Source organism: Lissotriton vulgaris, chromosome 7 (genome assembly GCF_964263255.1).
Source record: "Lissotriton vulgaris chromosome 7, aLisVul1.2, whole genome shotgun sequence".
NCBI classification, from domain to species: domain Eukaryota; kingdom Metazoa; phylum Chordata; class Amphibia; order Caudata; family Salamandridae; genus Lissotriton; species Lissotriton vulgaris.
Window position 1 is genome coordinate 936,955,314 of NC_141695.1, and position 20,783 is coordinate 936,976,096.

Genomic DNA, 20,783 nt, shown 5'->3' on the forward strand with positions numbered 1-20,783 from the left:
CTTCTCCTGACGTCGATTTTGATCAGCTAATGCGTCCCGTGGTGGCTCACGAGCTGATCTGTTCTGGCGAGAGAGTTATGGCCTTGGCAACGATAAATGGAGTTCTGGGCCAATGGGAGATCTCTGCAGCGGCGGATGCCTTTCTGACACACAGCGATCTGGTGAACCCACCGAGTTGTCCTCTGACGTTACAGGAGGATCCGATGCTGGAGGAGCACGTCTGTTCTTTCCCATTGATAAATTGGATTGCTGAACTATTTTCGGATGATGGCAGTGATTTCATGCTGGAGGCTGTTGCAACTTTCTTTGCATATACTTTCCAATTGTGAGATGCCTGGGAGGAATGCTTTGTTGTGAAATATGACTTTCCCCTCGCTGACTTGAAGGGATGGACTATGTTCAGCTGATGGAGAGTACAATCACGTGATGTCGCTGGGGATAACGTTAATGTGGCACATGACTTTGGAAATCGGATAAGTGCCTTGTTTTTTCTCTTACAAACATTTGAATTGATGAAGACCTGGTCCTACGTTTCATATTTTTGAGACCTGGCGGAAGACTTTTGGTTCAAAAGTTTTGTTTTTATTTTTAGATTTGAGGCCACTGTAGGCATTCATACATATTCATTCATACATATTTTTAGCTTATTTTAGCTCAAGATTATTGATCTTTGCTTTCAATTGTTGTGTCTGATTTAGTATTGCCTTTTCCCTTATGTTTGACGGTGCTCGGACCAATGGGGGGGTGTCATATGGATACTTCATTACATATATTGCGTTAAGTTAGCATGAGTGTATTACATGTTTAAACAGCCGGTTTGCCTTCGGCTTCAGTTTTGCACACGACACATACTTGTTGTTGTAGCTTTCACCCTAGAAGCGGTGAGGTGGTTTATTTGAGAATAATATGTTATTTCTATGCTATCAGCTTTGCCTGGTACACTTGGTACAACTGTCTGCACACTGAGAGCTGCACACTCTAAGATTAACCTAACACAAGGTTGCTGGGAGGCCTGATCCTCGCACCACATTAGACATAACACAAATAATGTTGATGCCAACATTTTGGGCTCTACGCGGGTTTAAGATAGAGTTACACGGAATAAACGCAGACACTTGGTGCTGCGCATGAAGAGAGCTGGTAGCTGTTGATGTGAACTGCTCCTACTGACATTGAGAGGTATGGGGCCGCCCTGCTAAAGCCCGAATGAGACCTTCATATATATAAAATAATATGCTAGATAGGGTGCGCGAAATATAGGTGCTATCGATTTCCATAGGTTTTGCATTATAACATGCTAGCACCTTTTGCTTACTATGGATTAGTGACTATGCTGCTAACTCTGATTTTTATAATCTGCATTTTGGTATTATACAAGATACTGCGTTTGAGAACTTTGCATTGAATAATAAATATTTCAAACTTGCACTTGTGTTCTTTGACTCTCAGTTTTGGTTTGAAATGATTATATAACGAAAGAGTGTTCATGTGTTCCACGATTCCTGAGGTATTCTAAAGATCATGTTCTGGTTTGTCTAAGACATGGATCATTCCATAATGATCCATGAGACACTGTAGCTAGCTAGGTAAGGGGATTTCTGACACTGAGATGAGTTTTGGATCATCCTAACTCACTGAGGTTCTAGATCTCTATGCACAGTTCTGTGGGAGAACGGAAACCCTGCTACACTGTAGATGTCACGGAGAAGGAGAGCTACCCTCCCCCTCTTTTATTCTCGAGGCGATTGTATGTCAAAGCTCTAAATTGGGGGGAAGTGAAGCTACAATGCCAGGTCCTGACCTCTCATGGAGCCAGGTTTCTGTAAGTGCCAGAAAATCGAGTATCTCATCTTGTAAGAGTGAGAACACCTCGAGAGAATGTTTTGCAAGCGATCGGTTGTTTAGTAGAGCAAAATGTAGATTAGACCTGGTCTCTAAACAGGCCTTCCTGGCCTTGCTATCTAAGCTTGACTTTGACAGACAACTTAATGGGAGGCTAGAGCCATTCACTAACAAGTTCTCTCGGTGCAATTGTTCCATGACCGAGTCCTTTAGTGAGAATGAGGATGAAGTAGAATGTAATCGGCATAATTCCTCCTGATTATAAGTGATAATTTGGCCAAAGATTTTGGCCACTGGGCACGGTCATGAACACTGATGAGCACTACAACTGTACCCGGGGAGGAGTCCTCAGGGAGGGAAATGGAGACAGATGTAAAGGTTACCTCGAGGGCATTATCGTTCTTATCAGTAACTTCTATATGCACCCGATACTGGGAAACATGCCCCCCTCCATCCCTTGCTTCTACTGCCATTTTGTGAGAATTCATCCTTTCAAAATCGACAGCACTCTTAATTTGAATTTTTCCAGTATCTGCGGCCAAAGCAAACATATTATAAAACTGGTCAGGTATGTTGCTAAATGTGTAGGTGATTTTTGAATTTGAACCTTCATCCTTGTCCGGGGCTATTACTTGAAGTATCACTGAGTTAATTGCTGCCCCTTCACCGATGCTGGCTCTTGAGTGAACACTGGGAAATTGTCATTGGCATCAAGAACATTAATATTAATGTCCACGGTGCTGGATCTGATTGGTTCTCCCCCGTCAGAGGCAGTCAGAACCAAGCGATAGTGACTTTCTTTTCCACGATCTAAGACAGTTTCCAGAACTAACTCTGCATATCTGTAGCCGTCACTACTCACTCTTTCTTCCAAGTCAAAATGAGGGTTTGGGCTCAGCTTATAGCCCTGCAGGGCATTAATGCAAATTTCAGGGTCCCGGGCATTGCCCAGTGCAATGCGCGTCCCTGGCAAAGAGGCTTCAGCGATTTCTACATTCACGGACTTCTTTGAAAAACTCGGAGGGTTGTCATTAATGTCTTTAATAAAAACTTCTATGTGAAACACATTCATTGGATTTTCCATAACAGCCTCGAAGGTGAGGGAGCAGGTGGGTGACTACCCGCACATCTCCTTTCTGTCGATCCTGTCACTCACCTGCAGGTCCCCGGAAACAGGGTTTACTGTCAGATACTGCTTGTCAGCATCAGAGACAACACGCCGATTCCTGCCAGACAAACTCCCGATATTTAACCCCAAATCCTTTGCTATGTTCCCAACGGAGCCCCGCTTCATTGCCTCTGAGATTGAATACTGTATCTGTGCACAGACCACCTCACAGACCCACAGAAAAAACAAAGACGCCAGTACTTGCCGCCTGCCTCTCGGTGCCGCGGCTCCGGGGTGGGCTCCGAGCCCCGTCATGGTCAGCGCAGGTTTTTCTTTTCACGAATGTACCGATTCTCGTGAATATTCCAAATAAAACACTATCAAAATCTTGAATTAGGAATCCATGGCGAGACAATTTCTGGAAATTAATTAGGGTGCTTCTGTTACATCCCAAAGTCACGCTGTAAAGGAGATTTCTGTGAAGAGCTCCCGGCTGTGAATCCCTTCCTTCCCAGTCACTGCTTCTCTCCAAAGTGACCGAGCTCTGTGATTACAAGAGGCTACTGTGAGCTCGGGCTCTCAACCCAGGATTGTGCAACAGCGCCACCTCGCGGCTCTTACCGGGCACTGCTGGCACAAAGCTCTATTAACCCCTGCAAACCACTATTTAAGAACGTGTGTACAAGAAAATAAAACGGTTACTGGAAACGCATTAACGGCTGTAACACGTTAACGACTTCATATCAACATATCAAGCGCATCCAACCGGATAGAGCGTACTGTAAGTCCTTGTTCTATGTCTCTTATGCAAATAAGGCTGGAGGATGAGACGCCTTGCTTTGGGTACCTGACTCAGCGGCTTGATTCTTTTATTAACACCTAGACTTTGGGGGACCCTGATGCTGACAATACCCCCACACCAGCCCTTAACTGACTGTTCAAACATCTAGAATGCATACAAACTATATGATTTTTCTGTATATAAAGCAGAGGTGCGACTTTAATTGAAAGGAAGTGAAAACAAGAGGAGTAGTGTAGCACTGCAGATGGTAGATGTGGGGAGAGTAGAGAGTGGCTGGGATGAAGGTGGTACTGGATTGTGTCAGTGACTCCTTCTGCGAACAGCTTCCAAGTAAAAGCACATAAGATCATATCATATACACAAAAGCGAATGGACGCATGCATGAGCGCTCACACACACATCATGTTTGCGAAATATGTTGTACAGTTTGTTACCAAGTGAATATGGACTAGCACGAATGGGAGATGGGAACCATTCACAATATCTCGAACAGTGGTCACTTTGTTTATGGTTGAATATTTGAACTTTTGCTTCTGAATTTCATTTCCTACTTTCCTAAGCTAAGGGAAGCATTCAAAATGAAAGACAATTACTTAAGGCTGACTCTAAATATTGCAACATGTATGGATAACATTTTGGGTTTATCTATTTGCTTCCTGATTGTTGAATGTAATTTACTTAAACACTTTGAGGTCATGCAATTTTATGTTTGATTTTTCAATGTGCAGCCGGCACTTTAAATCATGCAGTGTTCCACAAAAAAGTAAACGGAAACAAAGCCAACTTACTTGAATAAACGGTTGGTCCTCTTTGTCCATACATAAAAAATCGTCAGTGAAGAGTGGTGGATCTGATTTTTCAAAATTTGGGTTAGCTGAAAGATTAGTTGAGCCACTTGAATTTGGAATATTAAACTGTTTTTTCCCAGCATCTCCTGTTGAGAAAACATCATGAGAGTATGTCTGTAGAAAAGCTCTGACTCCATCGATGCCCACAAACTGGGAGGCTGGAAGTGCATTAAAGTTAACCCCGGATGACTCACAGAGCTGAGATTCCCTCCATTGGTGAATCCTGATGGCCAGAAGAAGAAGAATCAGGAAAAGGAACAAGAAGGAAACAACAGCAACAGCAATCACCAGATAGAGTGTGAGGTTTGACTCCATGTCTGTGGGAGCTGAAGGGTTACTTATATCATGAAGCATTTCTGGCATGCTGTCTGCCAACACTATGGTGACTGTCACTGAAGAAGAAAGAGGGGCCTGCCCATTATCCTTGACTAAGACAACCAGGAATTGTTTTATGGCATCTTTTTCCATAATTGGACGGGCTGTCCTGATCTCTCCAGTATGAAGACCTACAGTAAACAGTCCCTGGTCTGTGGACTTCACCAGCTGGTATGAGAGCCAAGCATTTTGCCCAGAGTCGGAATCAACAGCGATCACCTTAGTGATGAGATAACCTGGTTCAGAGGAGCGAGGTGCCATCTCCACCCCAGAGGACCCATCTGTGGGGGATGTTGGGTACAATATTTCAGGAGTGTTGTCATTCTGATCCAGTATGAAGAATGTCACTGTCACATTACTCATAAGGGAAGGGGAACCACCATCTTGTGCCTTCACCTGGATTTGAAATTGTCGGAACACTTCGAAGTCAAAAGGTTGAAGAGCATAAATGACACCAGATTCAGAATTAATGGATATATAAGAAGATAAGGGAAAGTCTTCAATTCTTCCATCAATGATAGAATAACTGATCTTGGCATTCTTGTCGCAGTCCAAATCTGCTGCCTTGGCTGCAAAAATTGAAGTGCCTTGAGGAATATTTTCCATTATGTAGGCGCTGTATGACATTTGATGAAATTCTGGTGGATTGTCGTTTTCATCTGTTATCTGAAGGTTTATGCTTTTTGTTGTAGATAATGGGGGAGTGCCACTATCTGTGGCTGTAATTGTTATGTTATACTGTGGAACCTGTTCCCTGTCTAAAACACTATCCGTTACCAAACTATAATAATTTCCAATTGATTTAAGCAACTGAAAGGGGAGATGAGGGGGCAGAAAGCAAGTGACCTTTCCATGCTCTCCTAAATCTCTATCATGTACCTGCAGCAGAGCGATGACTGTACCCACAGGGCTGTTTTCTGGTACCTGCGTGAGCACAGATGACATTGAGATCTCTGGTCTATTATCATTCACGTTAACGACCTCTATCAACACTTTGCAGCGTGATGATAAACTTCCATCACTTGCTCGAACTTCAAACTCATAAAATTCGTTTCTTTCAAAATCTAGATTTTCAATCAAAGATATTTCCCCAGTTTTAGAATCCAGTCTGAATTTCCTTACAATATTATCGTTCATTTTGTTAAAGGAATATGTTACTTCCGAGTTTGTTCCCATGTCAATATCAAGAGCCGTGACGCTGCCCACAACAGTCCCCTTGGGTGTGTTTTCTGGAACACTGATCTTATAAACATTCTGGTTGAAAACTGGTGCGTTGTCATTAACATCCTGAACATTGACCTGAATCCGGATGGTGCCTGATCTGACCGGATCCCCTCCGTCCGTGGCTGTGAGGATCAAGCTGTGAACTTCCTGTTCCTCCCGGTCCAGCGGTTTCTCTAGGACCAGCTCTGCATACTTTGTGCCATCTGTACTGCTTTTTATATCCAGTGTGAAGTGTTTATTTTCATTGAGCTGATAGTTATGCAGAGAGTACACGCCCACATCTGCATCGTGCGCCTCGGGCAGGACAAATCGGGCGCCGGGGATAGTGTTTTCAAGCACCTGCAGTACTACATGGTCATCGGTAAATGCGGGGGAATTGTCATTAATATCTTGAATCTCCACTTCCACCTCATACACCTTCATAATGTTCTTTGAAATAATCTCTACATTTAAAAGACACTGAACGGTGTTTCCGCAGATACTTTCTCTGTCTATACTTTCACTGACGTACAACTGACCTTTGTTTAAACTGAGAACAAAATGCTGCGCCCTACCTCTGTAATCGACGCGGGCTCCGCCTTCTGATAACTCGTTTGCATCTAATCCAAGATCCAGAGCCACATTCCCAACAAAAGCGCCTTTCCTCGTCTCCTCGGGAATGGAATAACGCAGCTGCCCGGAAGCGGCTCCACAGACTGTCAGCAGAGCAACAAGAAGCAGCAGAGGAGCCCCGGAGTAACAGCGCCTCGATGCCTCAGCCCCGGAGTAACAGCGCCTCGAAGTCTGAGCCCCAGAGTAACAACGCCTCGATGCCTGAGCCCCGGAGCAACAGCGTCTCGAAGCCTGACCCCCGGAGTAATAGCGCCTCGATGACTGAGCCTCGGAGTAACAGCGCCTCGGTGCCTGATCCCCGGAGCAACATGGTCGTGCTGTTTTAGCCATTCCTGTCACAGAGACCCTCGGGTTTTCCAGTAGAAATCTTAGTCTTCTGAGCTGGTCTGGAACGAACGCCCGGCTGTGGACTCAGCCTAAGGACAGCAGGCAGGGCACTGAGATTTCCAGAGTTATTCCCGACTATATAGTGTCTGTGAATGACCCGTTTCTGTTGCATTTGTACCACGTGGTTAAGTGGATCTTCGAGGATCTCCTTCCTTCGTTAGTGAACAGCGGCGCTCAGTGTCCTAGCTGGTAACTGCAGAACCAGACTGCAGTAAGTGCGGCTGCTGAAACGGACAGAAAAGGGCTAGAGAGCTGCGTTTACTTTCGCTTTTATTGGTTTGCATCCACAATAAACGAAAACCTAAAACTACCGCGCAACTATCAGTGACTGACAGGGGGTCGAGTTTGATGGACAGTCGGGATTTCGCCGAGTTCATCTTAGTTTAAAGTAAATGCCCCCCAGTTATGTTTTTAGACACTCCAATAAGATGTATTTATTCAATCTGGGAGAGGTTTCCCATTGTTTTTCATGTATAGGAGGCATTTGATTATATCGCAAACACACATTCCAATGGGCTACACAGCTGCACATGCCAGTCTTATAACGAATACACTCACAGTTTCTTGAGTAGATGTTTCCACTTCTCCGCTGGTACAATGGTACGGACGCCTCAAAGCAGTTGTGTGAGGGGGTCACATTTAGCTTAGGAGAGCACAGAGTGCATACTTGAAGCGACTCCAAATACACATGTACTACTCCTTGCTGATTTGAACCATCAGCGTTGCCGAAGGGCGCGCAGAGGGTCAGCAAATGTGCTGCTTTGCGCGAGACGGGCATGACTAGATAGTGCGGAGTCGGTGGAGGTTGAACGAATCACTTTGCCTCGTTATTTAATTGTCCGTGCCAGGCAAATACCTGCTTTGAGTGGAAGTGCAGAGCTGGAAACTACACTGGATCAGCAGGAGATGCTGAGCTTTCAGCTAGATCTGATCGTCTCTCTGTTCTTCTCGCCAATGATTCAAATCAGCCAGAACTGAGGGCAATGCTGACAATAGAATGAGTGCGGGTGCCCAAAGCTCTGCGCAAAAACGCGCGGCCGTGCTTTTAAAACGTCCCCACGGCAAATACCAAGGGTGGGTTCTTGAATGGACCTCACGGCTCTTTCATCCACAATCCATCTGTGTAAAGGAAGCACAGATCTGTTAGACAGCGCTGCGGGCCTTGTCCAGAAAAACTCAGAGGAACATGTCCGAGTCCGGCTCAAGTCACGCGCTGCCGTCTCCATGGACCCAACAAGTGCGACACAAAGCTTTGACATTATAGGGGGCGCTCAAGCAGGGCCGCGGCTGCCCTCTGCCTACTGCAGTAGGGACAAAGAGACAGCGCGAGTTCGTTTCACCCCTAGGAGCGAGGTGAGGCGGGAGGACGAGGATTCAGAGACTCCCGCCGTTCCTCTCCCTAAATAGCACCTGAAATGCTTCCAGTGCAGGGAGAGTCAGATTAAACATGTCCCACCTGTGATCGGAGCTGGACATACGTGCTCGGTCACTTCACGCCATGAACAGCCAATGGCCACACTGGCAAGGTTCCAGGTTTAGCAGCGGCAGCTGAGGCGCCCTCGATCGGGGTATGCTAACTTTGTTGAAAGTCACGGCCAGCACAGTTTAAAGAGGGGGCGGGGCAGAGAACATCCCTGCCACAACATTGATAAAGTGGAGTGAGAGGAAAGGGCGGCCCACGAGAACGATCCATCAGGGACAGGCAGGTTAGCACTGCTGTTGTAGATTCACAACTGATTCCACAGTTATTCCAGCAAGAGAGGGGGTTGGGCCTCCCCGCCCCTCCCGCGGGGCTGCACATTCTGAGCATTGTGTGAGTGTGGACGACGCACCTACACCAGAGACCCCGGCACCATTAATACATGGTATATGATAGTGAGTTAAAATGTGGCATTGCTGCCACTCGAACAAATGCACCAATGATCAGTGGAACAAAACCCCTCAAAAGTTGTACTTGGTACACACATGAATGTGATGCGCAGAGCACATGAGTGCCTTACAGGGACCGCTGACAAGGCCAATGCACATGTAGGACCGCAAGCTGCTGAATTAAAAAATGCTGGAGTTCCGACCTTCTTCCAGTGGAACCGACACGAGAGTGAAGAGCCCCAGCAGGGACAAAGGCTCAAGTTGAAAATGTCAGCAGGTCTGACCAGCACGGCACATTCTAGTGCTGGCGGGAGAAAACCCCACTGCAGAGGAAATAAAGCTGTCTAGAGACTTATAAGAACCCACTGTAGATGGGGGAGGAGTGTGCAGGATGTATAGCTGCAAGCCTTTCCATGAAAGCTTATACTACATAATAGTCATTCAGAATGTTTACCTGGCTCATGCAACCCCCATTTACTGCAAACAAGAACCATCTTCTAAACATAACACTAGTCTGATCTATTTCCAGTCTAAGAAGAAGACTAGGGTCTACTTCAGGCAGCACAACATTTTTTTTATGTTCAGTAAACAGGGAAGGCGCTGAACTAACTGTGTTGAACTGCTTCATACAATGATTGAGCAATCCTTGATCAGGTGACCTGATAATATTTAGATTATATTTTGGGAAGAGCAACACATTATTTTTAGAAGCCACTGAAAACTGCTAAGCTGTGCAGAATGAAGCTTCTTACATGGCTACAAATGACAAACAAAGCAAAAACACAATGAAAACCAGACCTAGATCTCCAAGAACCTATTTTATACTTTGAAAGCTCTCAAGAGTGCAAGTAAAATAACCCTGAAGGTCTGCGCAAAAGCTACCATGGGACCCCAAGGAAAGTGCTGTAATTGTGGCATGCTGAAGTATACTTTAAGAGAACGCCCATCACGAACAGCACAAGAACCAGTAATCTCCACAGCACAGATAAGATGAAATGAAAATCCAGCGACCTTGACAAGGGTGTCAAGGTCGCTGGGAAGACTAAGTGAGCTATTGCCCAGAGTCAACCTAACTAACAACCAACTATCCTGCCTCCGGCACCGGAAATCGAACCATGAACCCCGTGGTCCAGAGTCAGGCGCCCTGGCAGCTGCCCCACACCTCTTCCCTAGAAGCAATTTTAAATACTGGTTGTGTAAGTAGAAGGTAGAGGTGAGGAAAGCTGCCTTTTTTCGTAACATGAAGTGTTGAAATGTTTCATCCTAGCAAAATGTGGTTTTCCAAAACCTCCCAAGACTTTTATTTGTTTTGAGTGTGCACCTCACACAAAACTGTGGGAAATACTGGGAAGAGACATGTTCGAGCAGAAAATGTTCTTGGAGGGAAATATATTGTGCAAATTAGAGTACATATGGTATGTTTAAAGACTTTTTTTTAGTGTCGCGTGCACTTGCTTTCATTTTGTTTGCAAATTCAGGTAGTGTGAAACGTTGTGCATTTCTGTGTAACATTAGTCATCATCATGTCTGTTTTGATGCACTGCATTTACGACATCCCATTTCACCACATTTATTTCAATTTTGTGATGTCCAAGGGTTTATTTTTAAATAAATTCAATACTCAGGAAAGCAAAAGGGAAATAATACAGAAGTATTATAAAGCAGAACTTTATTTTAAAATAAGGAAGTAGAACACTTTAACTTCGATTAACCGTCAATTAAAATGGTAATCTAAATGAATGATAAGACGGTGTAAAAGAAAACACAGGAGCTGATCTTTTACCATCTTAAATTAATCAAATACATAACGTCGCTCTAAAAAACCCTTTTAAACAGACACCAAGAACCTCCCTTCTTAAAAGCTGTAACATCCCCAATGCCCTGTTTGTGAAATCTCAACTTCCTGTACCACAGCTTATATAGGAGGATAATGCTAGAGTAGGCCGCAATACAAGAGCGATTTAAAATACCCAATGACTACCCAACAGCAAATAAATGCAACGTAAAATCTGGTGAATCTACCACAAAATCCGTACAGAAAACATGATTGTTTGCTTCTTAACTGGCCGCGCATAGCAGTGAATGTTAGCTAGAATCGCCACCTTAGTGCTACAGGTGAACATGCAGCACATTGACTTGCTCGAGGCTGCTTTTGCTGCAGTTGTTCGGGGCTGAGTAATTGTTCTCCTAAACCCCCACATTACTGAAACCACAACAGACACAATGTTGTTTATCATAACCTGCACTTGTAGAACTGCAACTTCACCTCAAGGGGGCTCTTGGCACTGTTCACAGATAATACATATTATTATCCATCTTAATGCTACTCACTTTGTTGACCCCTGAAAGATGAGACTTAGAAGTTCTATTGGGATTCAAACCTGTGAGAAAGAAATGAGGCCTGGATTGTTGCAATGGATGCTTCAGTGGATGCATTACTACTTCACAGCGCACAGACCTTGCTTTCAATCATTCAGGAAAATAATTAAGAATTTTTCCTTCAGATAAGTTGCACACTCCATTGCCACCCCTTTGGCACCTCACATCCCGACTACTCAATGTGAAGCAATTGAGCAACAACATAAAATACCTTATGTCACATTGCCAGTCTGCCACCAATACAGGGCCCTTGCCGTGTACCCCTGTTCCGGGTGTCACAGAAGGAAATGTTATATTTCTACTCTTAACACTGCTCCACCTTCTTCGTCGTGATAATATGACCCATACCGCAAATAGTACTGCACATGAACAAACTAAACAAATGAATGGTTACCTGCCTAATTAAAGAGATGCGTATGTTTACACACATGCTTGTATAAGGACCAGAATAGTTTTGTAGCAATTCACCACAGTTTGCCGGTGAATTTACTCCAAGAAAATGCCTGTTAGATTCTGGGCTCTGTGGAATTTGACGTGAAAGCAAAAATTCCACATATCTTTATTATTTTTAGTGGGGAAGCAGAATTAGTTTTAATTACTGCCCTTGGGAAAAAGCGAAACAAGGGTTTTGGATTTCATCTGGTGTGACATCAGCTCCACTGGTGGTTTTTAATATTTATTCCAGACCAAAAGCTGACAAGTGGTTGTTATTACACATTTATAGTAGAAGAGAGCTCTACAAGTGAAGACAAAGGCACCCTGAAGCCACCTCCCCTGCTTAAGAAAATGAAACAATTTCGCCCAAAAGTGACATCAGAACTGCTGTTGAAGTTCTTGTACTCTTGCATCTGGATGGTGGGTGCCCCCTGTTCCATGTCCTCCAAGAATTCCCATTGGTCCCACTCCTAAGGGCATTCTCCATGCTGCCGCATGTCTCCTCAGGGCCTGAAGACATATGATTCCATCACCCCTATCGGGATGGAACTCTTCTAGCTCAGTGTCAAGCCTCCCCAAAACCAAGACCAGTTGCATGATCTCTAAAGCCACCATGAGCATCACCCCAGCCTATCTGGCAGAGAAGCTCGACACCCTTAGTGGCTCCCAGCATGTCTGTGTATGGGGTGTTCCTTGAATATGGCTCATATCTGTCCATGTCAATTTGCGGTCATTTAATTCTAGAGTAGGAGCCAGTTTGGGATTTATAAGCACTTTTAGTACTGGGTTTGTTTCTTTGGGTGAAATGGCAAATTCATGTCCTAATATAACTGTATTTCACTGCTCCCGTTACTAATACTAGGACCAGATATCTATGCAGGTTCAGGTACTGAAACTGGACAGTCATTTTTTAACGCTTAGATCTTCAATAGTAGCTCATTCAGGTAGCACAATAATATCTCATAACACACATGGGATGTTCAAAGGGTGTCTTCATACAGTACGTTAAGTTTACCCAGCATATCACTGCTTTAATTATGTGAAACATATTTAGCACATATGAGGGGTCGAAGATATCTGAGAAGCCTTCACAAGTAAACTGCAACAGACACTAATGAATTCAAGAACAAGTTTCTGCACGCACACCCATCACATTGCCTTTATGGTAACTTTCAATCAGGTCAGCTGGGTAGCACAGTAGCTTTCACATTACACAAAGACACACACACTCTCTCTGTGATTTCAGATTCATTCATAAGGCCAAACATGCTTTTAATCAGCAGATCTCTCAATTTGCAGAATCTAATCAGACTAAAGACAGGCTAATTTTGTCTCCCATCTTGGCACCTTGATTGCTTTGCTGGTTATCTCACGTGACCCTAGACACATGTTAGATCCGTGAAGAAGAGCTTTGCTTGTGCTTCTTGAGCTCCGAGACTCATTCGAAACCTCCCCACATTCACTTCTTATTAATGGCTTTAACAAGCTGGGCATCCATGACATTGTTCTGCTCTTCACCTCCTGGTTGTCAGACAGGACTCAAACTGTCTATCTAGCGTCTTTTTGCTGTTCTGCAAACTCTCTCAATGTGGCATCTCTCAATATCAGCCCTCAGCTCCACTCTCTTTAAATCCTCCTACTCGTAAGAGGATGTGGAGGCCCTGGACCATGGGGAAAGGACTTTCACTGTTTTCAAACCCTAATTCATGCGTTCAGCTATTCTTTCAAGCCATACACTAGCACTACTTTGATCATGTTTTCTTTTAACGATGGTCAAGGCAATCAGTATGATACATTTCACTTCTATCATCTCTAGCTGCATGAATGTATTCCAATTGTATCATGTTTAATGGGGAAAAATGGAGATTCATACTCTCTGTAGTTCTTCGTCTTTGTGGGCATTCTGGTGGTGGTTCTATTAGCTTTCCTTCTCCGGGTACATTTTCTAGAAATCATTACATAATTTTACATAATTGTTAATATATGTTTCTGTGCACATATACTGCCCTTATTACAGGGAGCTCAATCCGATATAACGATTCAAGTTTTCTTGACACAACATTTAGCTGGTTCTAACCTTTTTACTGTTCTCGTCTGCACGTTGCAGTCAGTTACTCCTGGTTTATTACAGCATAGTAATGCGCACAAACACTATCAATACACACGTATTATTGCTGCAGTAAATATTACCCGCTGCCACACTTAGTCTGGACATCTAAATCCTCTTACGTTTTAACTTTGGAACTAATGTATATCGTTTGCTAATGTTTAATAACTCCTGTTTTGCCTAGCTGGGTACTGTCGTCGTACTCCCTACGTACGTATTGAGGGGGGAAGGGGGAGGGGGGATTGGGAGGGCTTGCATGGGGATTGGGAAAAAGAGAGAGTTTACAGCAGATAATAATTGTTGGTACTTTATAGCATTGTATATCTTTTTGTGTTATTTTTTGTCCCTTTTTCTGTCCATTTCATTCAGCTACAACACAAGGTCGCTAGTTCTATCCATAGCCATATCGCTAGCTCTGTTCACTTGTTATTGCATTAGCACACAGGCTTCCACGGGGATGTTTGACTCATTGTTCTGCCCCCCACCAGATCACCACTTAGCGATAACCTTGCCCACTAATGTCTAACACTAAGTCAATAGCAGATGACCTCAACATAGTTTCGTTGAATGTTAAGGGTCTTAACCACCCTGTGAAAAGGAGGAAAGTGTTTGACTACATCGCCAAAACTAAGGGGGATATTATCCTCCTACAGGAAACTAAACTATCGGAAGAGGACACACGTTTCTTAAACATCCATTGGTCTTCCCATATTCTGTCATCCCCTGCACCGCACAAGAAAGGAGGTCTAATTACCCTGATATCAAAGAAGTCAAACATAACACTGGTTTCACACACTCATGACACGGAGGGAAGGGTTCTGGTGGCCCATCTGCGCAGAGAAGATGACCCAATTCACGTAGTGAACATTTATGGCCCCAACTCGGACGACCCCGGGTTTTGGGACTCCGTTTCCCGCTCGATGGAGCATATTCCTCAGGACGACCTTCTCATTGTGGGAGGCGATTTTAATCTTCCTCTAGACCCCTTACTAGAGAGGCAGTCCAAATGCGCTTTTCACCCATCACGCTCACCTGAGGCACTCCTGCGGCTATGCGAAAGGTACTGCCTTAAAGACTCATGGCGTCTCCAAAACCCTGATGGGAGAGACTTCACCTTTTACTCCACTCCTCACAACTCCTACTCGCGTATTGACTTTATCCTAATATCCTCTACATTTGCACACCTCATCGAGGAAACCGACATGCCCCTAAACTGATCTCCGATCATGCATGTATCCACACCAAACTTGCAGGCTCCCGCTCTATCAAACCGCCCAGAAGATGGCGCTTCAACGATGAAACGCTAACCAATCCTGATGACAAACTACAGATTACTAAAGCCATTGGAGAATACTTACTCTTAAATAATGTCCCTGACACAGATCCGAACATCCTCTGGGACGCGCTCAAAGCCACGATCCGTGGAGTTATTATTAATATAAGAGCAAGAGCCAACAAAGCGATAAACAAAGAACTGGAGCAACTGGAGCAGGAGATCAGATCATTAGAATCCTTACACAAAACCAACCCTCAAGACTCCAAACCCCTTGACCAACTCATAAAAAAGAAATACGAGTATAATTCCATCGTGAGCAAGAGAGCAGGCGTGTGGATCAACCGCTTCAAAGCCTTGAAGCTATGTGAGGGAAACAAAGCCGGGAAGCTGCTGGCCTCCTATCTTAAACACAAACAGAAACTAACAACCATATTCTCTATAAAAGATCCCGCTAATAATACGCACACCAACCAGTCCAAGATTCTTGATACCTTTAAGCAGTTTTACGAAGAATTATACAGGAATGATAAGCCCCTGGACCCAAAAGCATGTATAGAATACCTAAAGGCCCTTGACCTCCCCAGACTTTCAGAGATAGACAAATTAAATCTAGGATCACCCATCAGTATCACAGAAATCTCGATGGCCATAAAATCACTCAAAAGCAACAAAGCCCCGGGCCCTGATGGCTTTTCTGCCTCTTTCTACAAAGCCTTTGACAATCAACTCTCCCTGACACTCCAATCCGTGTTCAACTCCACCGCCTCCAGTGGGAGTATCTCTCCCTCGATGAGTGAAGCCACAATAATTGTTATACCCAAGGAAGGGAAAGATCCCCTCCAGACTAAAAATTACCGCCCCATTTCACTTATAAATATTGACTGTAAGATCTATGCCAAGATCTTAGCAACTAGACTAAACGCCTTGCTGCCCAAATTGATAAGTCCATCACAAGTAGGATTTTTGAAACACAGGATGTCGAATGACAACACCAGACTCCTATGCCATATACTTGAAAAAGCGAAAAACTGCAAAATGCCGATGGTTGCAATAACCCTAGATGCTGAGAAAGCATTCGATAAAGTCTCATGGCCATTTCTTCAACATTGTATGGGCGCATTCAATCTGGGTAACTCTTTCATTAAAATGGTGATGGCCTTATACTCCGCCCCCTCTGCCCGTATATCTATTAATGGAACACTCTCTGACCCGTTCCGCCTATTCCAAGGAACTAGACAGGGTTGCCAACTCTCACCGGCTCTTTTTCTGCTGGCTCTTGAACCACTACTCACCGACATCAAGAAAAATGAGGACATCACAGGTGTCACCTTCGGAAACACTCAGATCAAACTAGCGGCATATGCCGACGACATCTTAATAGCCACAGAACACCCAACCCTATCAATTAAAGGGCTTATGTCCTCCATCAGTAAATACTCGGCATTGTCCGGCTATAAGTTAAACAAGGACAAATCCGAAGTTAAACCACTTAATGTACATACCACCAAAGAAGTCCTTGGTAATTCAGGTCTAGCCTGGCAACCGGATGTCATTAAGTATCTAGGAATAGAATTCACTGACAACATACTAAGTACACTCAAGCACAATGAATTGACCACACTAGCGAAAATCAAAAGAATCTTGGATGGTTGGTCGCCGCGATTCATTACATGGTGGGGTCGGATAGAGACGATAAAAATGATGATCTCCCCATTGATCAATTATCTGAGCTCGATGCTTCCCCTAACGCTCTCTAACGATTTCCACTCAAAACTGGATAAGGTACTTACCTCTTTCCTCTGGCAGGGGAAAAAAGCCAGGATCAGCATGAAAAAGCTACGACTAGATAAATCCTTGGGTGGTGTCAATTTGGCCGACTTTAGACTCTACCAGACCGCCTTCCTGGCCAGGCAAGGTGCGATTTGGCTCACGCCACAGCCTGATTACACACCCGAGTGGTTGCACATCGAAAAATCCCTAGTGGAAGGCCTTGACCCCTCCTCCCTCCTTACCATCAAAGTGCGTCCCGACATTGACTCTAATATCATATTTAAAAACACCAAGAACTCCCTACTCCATATCAGTAAATCTCTACCCCATCAATTTCGTAATTCAAAATGGGAATCTCTATGGCGGAATAACACTATAACATACAAAGGTAAACCACTGTATAATCCTTCTTGGATCAGGAAGGGTATACACTTCCTTCACCAACTCTACGTGGGCCAGACACCACGCACATTCAAGGAATTACAGGACGGATTCCAACTCGAGAACATCGACTTCTACTATTTTCTACAAGTTAAGGCGGCCCTAACCAAAGCAAACTTGGGCAACACATCCCCCTCGCTCCCTGGCCTTTTATCCACCCTTAATAGACTTGGCCACCAGGTTTCCAGAATGTACAAAATGATCAAACCGCAGAAATCTAACCTGGTCTCTGCATTACAATCCTATTGGGAATCATATTCTTCCATTCCCACATCTGATAACGAGTGGGCCAGAATTTGGGAATCGACCACAAGACACAAAATTAGCCCGACTCTATCCCAAACTAAATTCTGGCTCCTACACAAAGCCTTTTGGACCCCCAGGAGACTTTTTCTGCACAACATCAAAGACAATGACTCCTGCTGGAACTGTTTGGAAGCGGGAGGGGACCTTGAACATCTGATATTTAAATGCCCCCGCGTTGCCACATACTGGGACAGGATATTTGACTTTGTCAACAAAGCCCTGCACATTTCTCTCCCGAGAGAATTTGCTACTCTAGTTATGGGCTCTTCCAAAGCTGTCACTTTAAATGAAAACAACAAAGCCCTACTTGATCTTTTACTGACAGCGGCGGTTAAAGTCATAACGTCCAACTGGAAAGATACAGCCAAAGCCTCCTTCCCCCATTGGCTCAACTGGGTTTCTAACCTCAGGGGTGCCGATACCATTGCACTTGCCTCTCACCTCTGGCGCCCACAACACAGGAAAATATGGGCCTCACTTGACGCTCACTTTGATCTCTTCAAACCTCCGTGAGTCACCTAAAACTTTGTTGTCGCAAGCAATTTCTCAATATGTTATTTGATGGTCGTGCTTCACCCTACTGTGCTATATAACCGATCTATCTGCCTTCTGACATATGCCTTCGTGTTGTACGGACTTGATGCTTAACTGTCATTTTCTTTATTTACCTGTTTACTTTTCCCCCCGCATGTTATGTTACTCCATATTATGTTACCTCACCACTTCTCGATTTATTATGTACCTGTACCATGAACTTTATCTGCTATTATTTGTTCTGTTCATATCACTACCAAACTCTCTCAATAAAAATTTTGTGAAATAAAAAAAAAAAAAAAAAAAGAAATGTTCAATTTCTGAACGAGTTCGACAAGTCTCATCACACTGCTTTTTGTATTTGAAGATGCACCACAAGGTTATCCCCTGCTTCCACTAGGCAGACAAAAAGCTGTTGTGCACTCTTTTATTCTTTCTTGCTTTAACTATGGTCACATACTCTTCCTTTCTGCTAGTTTATTAAAGCATAAACTGCAACTCATTCAATGTATAGCTGTCAGAGTCTTCTTGCTCTACTGGCTTGCCCGGGTGTCTCTTGATAGATATTATGTCAGTCACGTAACAAAGGCTCCCGCAGTGTGGGGGAGGAGGGGTCTCAGCACAGCTCCCTGGACGGAGAGCTCCTGAGTGAGTCCAGAGTGGGCCCCTCCATGTAGTTTGCAGGGGGGGGGCTCAACTTTCGTTATGCCACTGTACTAAGTATGCAGTATCTGTGGCCAACTGGACTCGTGTAAATCACTCCACTGAGCTCTATATGATGAGACCCACCTTGTCTTCAAGAAAAAGACTTATCTTTAGAGGTCATCTCTCACCTAACCCCCACATTTTTGGGGGGCACCTATTACGCAATCTTGCTTGAGAGGCAACTCATTTTCTATGTAGTGGCAAAACACTGGAAACTATGTCTGAATCACACAGAAAATCTAACCATATGGCGTTAGGCACAAGGCTCAAGACTTGACAAGCTTTTAAACTGTGTTTCAGTGATTCATACAATGCTGTCTGAACACTCTTTGAAGTATAGCAAATAATATTCATGTCCTATGTTGGGTGATTGACAAACAGTTCAGTAAACAGGTTCTTTAGGATGACAAACGTGCATAAGCAGAATTTATTTGGATTTGAAGAATACCAATGTACAAACAAGTTCAACGGGGCAAAAAACTCAAAGGGAAACTATAACCTAGAAAATAAGATGCACTTTAACCATGCCTCTTACAATACTCTGCCCATCACAATCCTAAAGTATTAACTACACTGCATGATCTTAAGGGTGCAACTGCAACAGTTGAGAAAGATAGTTTAGATTACTACAATAGGGTCTCAAAGCAAGTGGTACAGTGGTATGGTCAGCTACATTTAAATTATTGCCTGCAACGAAAATGAAAAGAACAACTTGTTATAGGCAGGCACGCACTGAACAGTGATTAAGATAAAAGCATCATAAAATAGTGGTTATAGATAAACAAAGAGAACATACTAAACCTACAGGAGTGTTTTATGACAATGACAATAAATGCCATGATCTTTTTGACCCATGGTGAGACTGAACAACCATCATCACTTCGCGAGGCACAAGAAATAACAATATCTAATGTTGTCTTAAGTATTCCAAAGGACACAAAACCATGTGGTCCTCACTGTAATGATGAGAAAAGCAAAATCCAGTGGTTAAGAATGTAGATGGTGGAAACTGAACATCTTTTGCTTTTACAATATCAGTCGGTCTTGTCAAAAATGTAGCTTATGCCACAATAATTTCACATAATTTTCTGTATTTTCTGTTATGATTGTTACATAAACTTCCAGAGATTATTCTACATGGGGAGATGGCAGCAATTCAAATGAACTCAATGCCCGATGCTGATTTGGCACGCGTTTTTGCACTTTTTTTTTTTTAATTACCATCTATTGTGTTTACATGTCCAAAATGGATGCAAGGACAAATTTCAAGCTAAAATCAAAAATAGAGAAAAAGCTAGATCAGCATTTCACCTAATTATGAATACTGTTGTGCAATTATTTGAACATTTTGCGTTATTTCCAAGAAGGGATTTCCATAAGTTTTTCACAGAGTTAAAAGTGAGCTGGCTTCACAATAGGGTTGATCTGCATAACCGCTACCAATTCAAATTGTCCCACTGTTTACATTTTGGATTAAGAGAGAAATGTACATACAATTGTTCAAAGTAGGCGGAAATTACAATATATTTGTGATTTTACATAGAGCTTGCCGCTACTGAAACACACAGTCAAATACGAACCATATAATGACAGTGTGTATTTATCATCAACTTCGTTTACATTTACAGACAAGCTTGAACTCACTTTATACATTTACAGAGTGCTACATTACTGTGTATAAAACATGGCACACCGTGGATTTTTAATGGCAATTTGTGGTCATATATAAATAATGCAGTACAAATATTTATATCCACAAATTA

The 20,783-nt window shown here is 43.5% G+C and overlaps 1 protein-coding gene across 1 annotated transcript; it reads right to left on the reverse strand.

Moving 5' to 3' along the window:
• Positions 1–2,959: 2,959 nt before the first annotated feature.
• On the reverse strand, positions 2,960–7,141 carry LOC147702721 (protocadherin gamma-A11-like). The gene is made up of 4 exons (XM_086929438.1): positions 4,939–7,141; positions 4,541–4,686; positions 4,187–4,312; positions 2,960–3,160 (listed from the first exon to the last, which is right to left on the reverse strand). The coding sequence occupies exons 1-4, from the start codon at positions 7,139–7,141 to the stop codon at positions 2,960–2,962; spliced, it is 2,676 nt and encodes an 891-aa protein (XP_086785564.1).
• Between the last annotated feature and the right edge of the window lie 13,642 nt (positions 7,142–20,783).

Excerpts from the sequence above, each read along its gene's own strand:
- LOC147702721 (XM_086929438.1), bottom strand. The coding sequence starts at position 7,141 with ATGGCTAAAACAGCACGACCATGTTGCTCCGGGGATCAGGCACCGAGG. Across the intron at positions 4,687-4,938 it reads AGAAATGCTTCATGATATAA|GAGATGCTGGGAAAAAACAG; the intron begins GTAACCCTTCAG and ends TTTTCTCAACAG. Across the intron at positions 3,161-4,186 it reads TGCTAGTCCATATTCACTTG|ATACAGTATTCAATCTCAGA; the intron begins GTAACAAACTGT and ends GTCTGTGCACAG.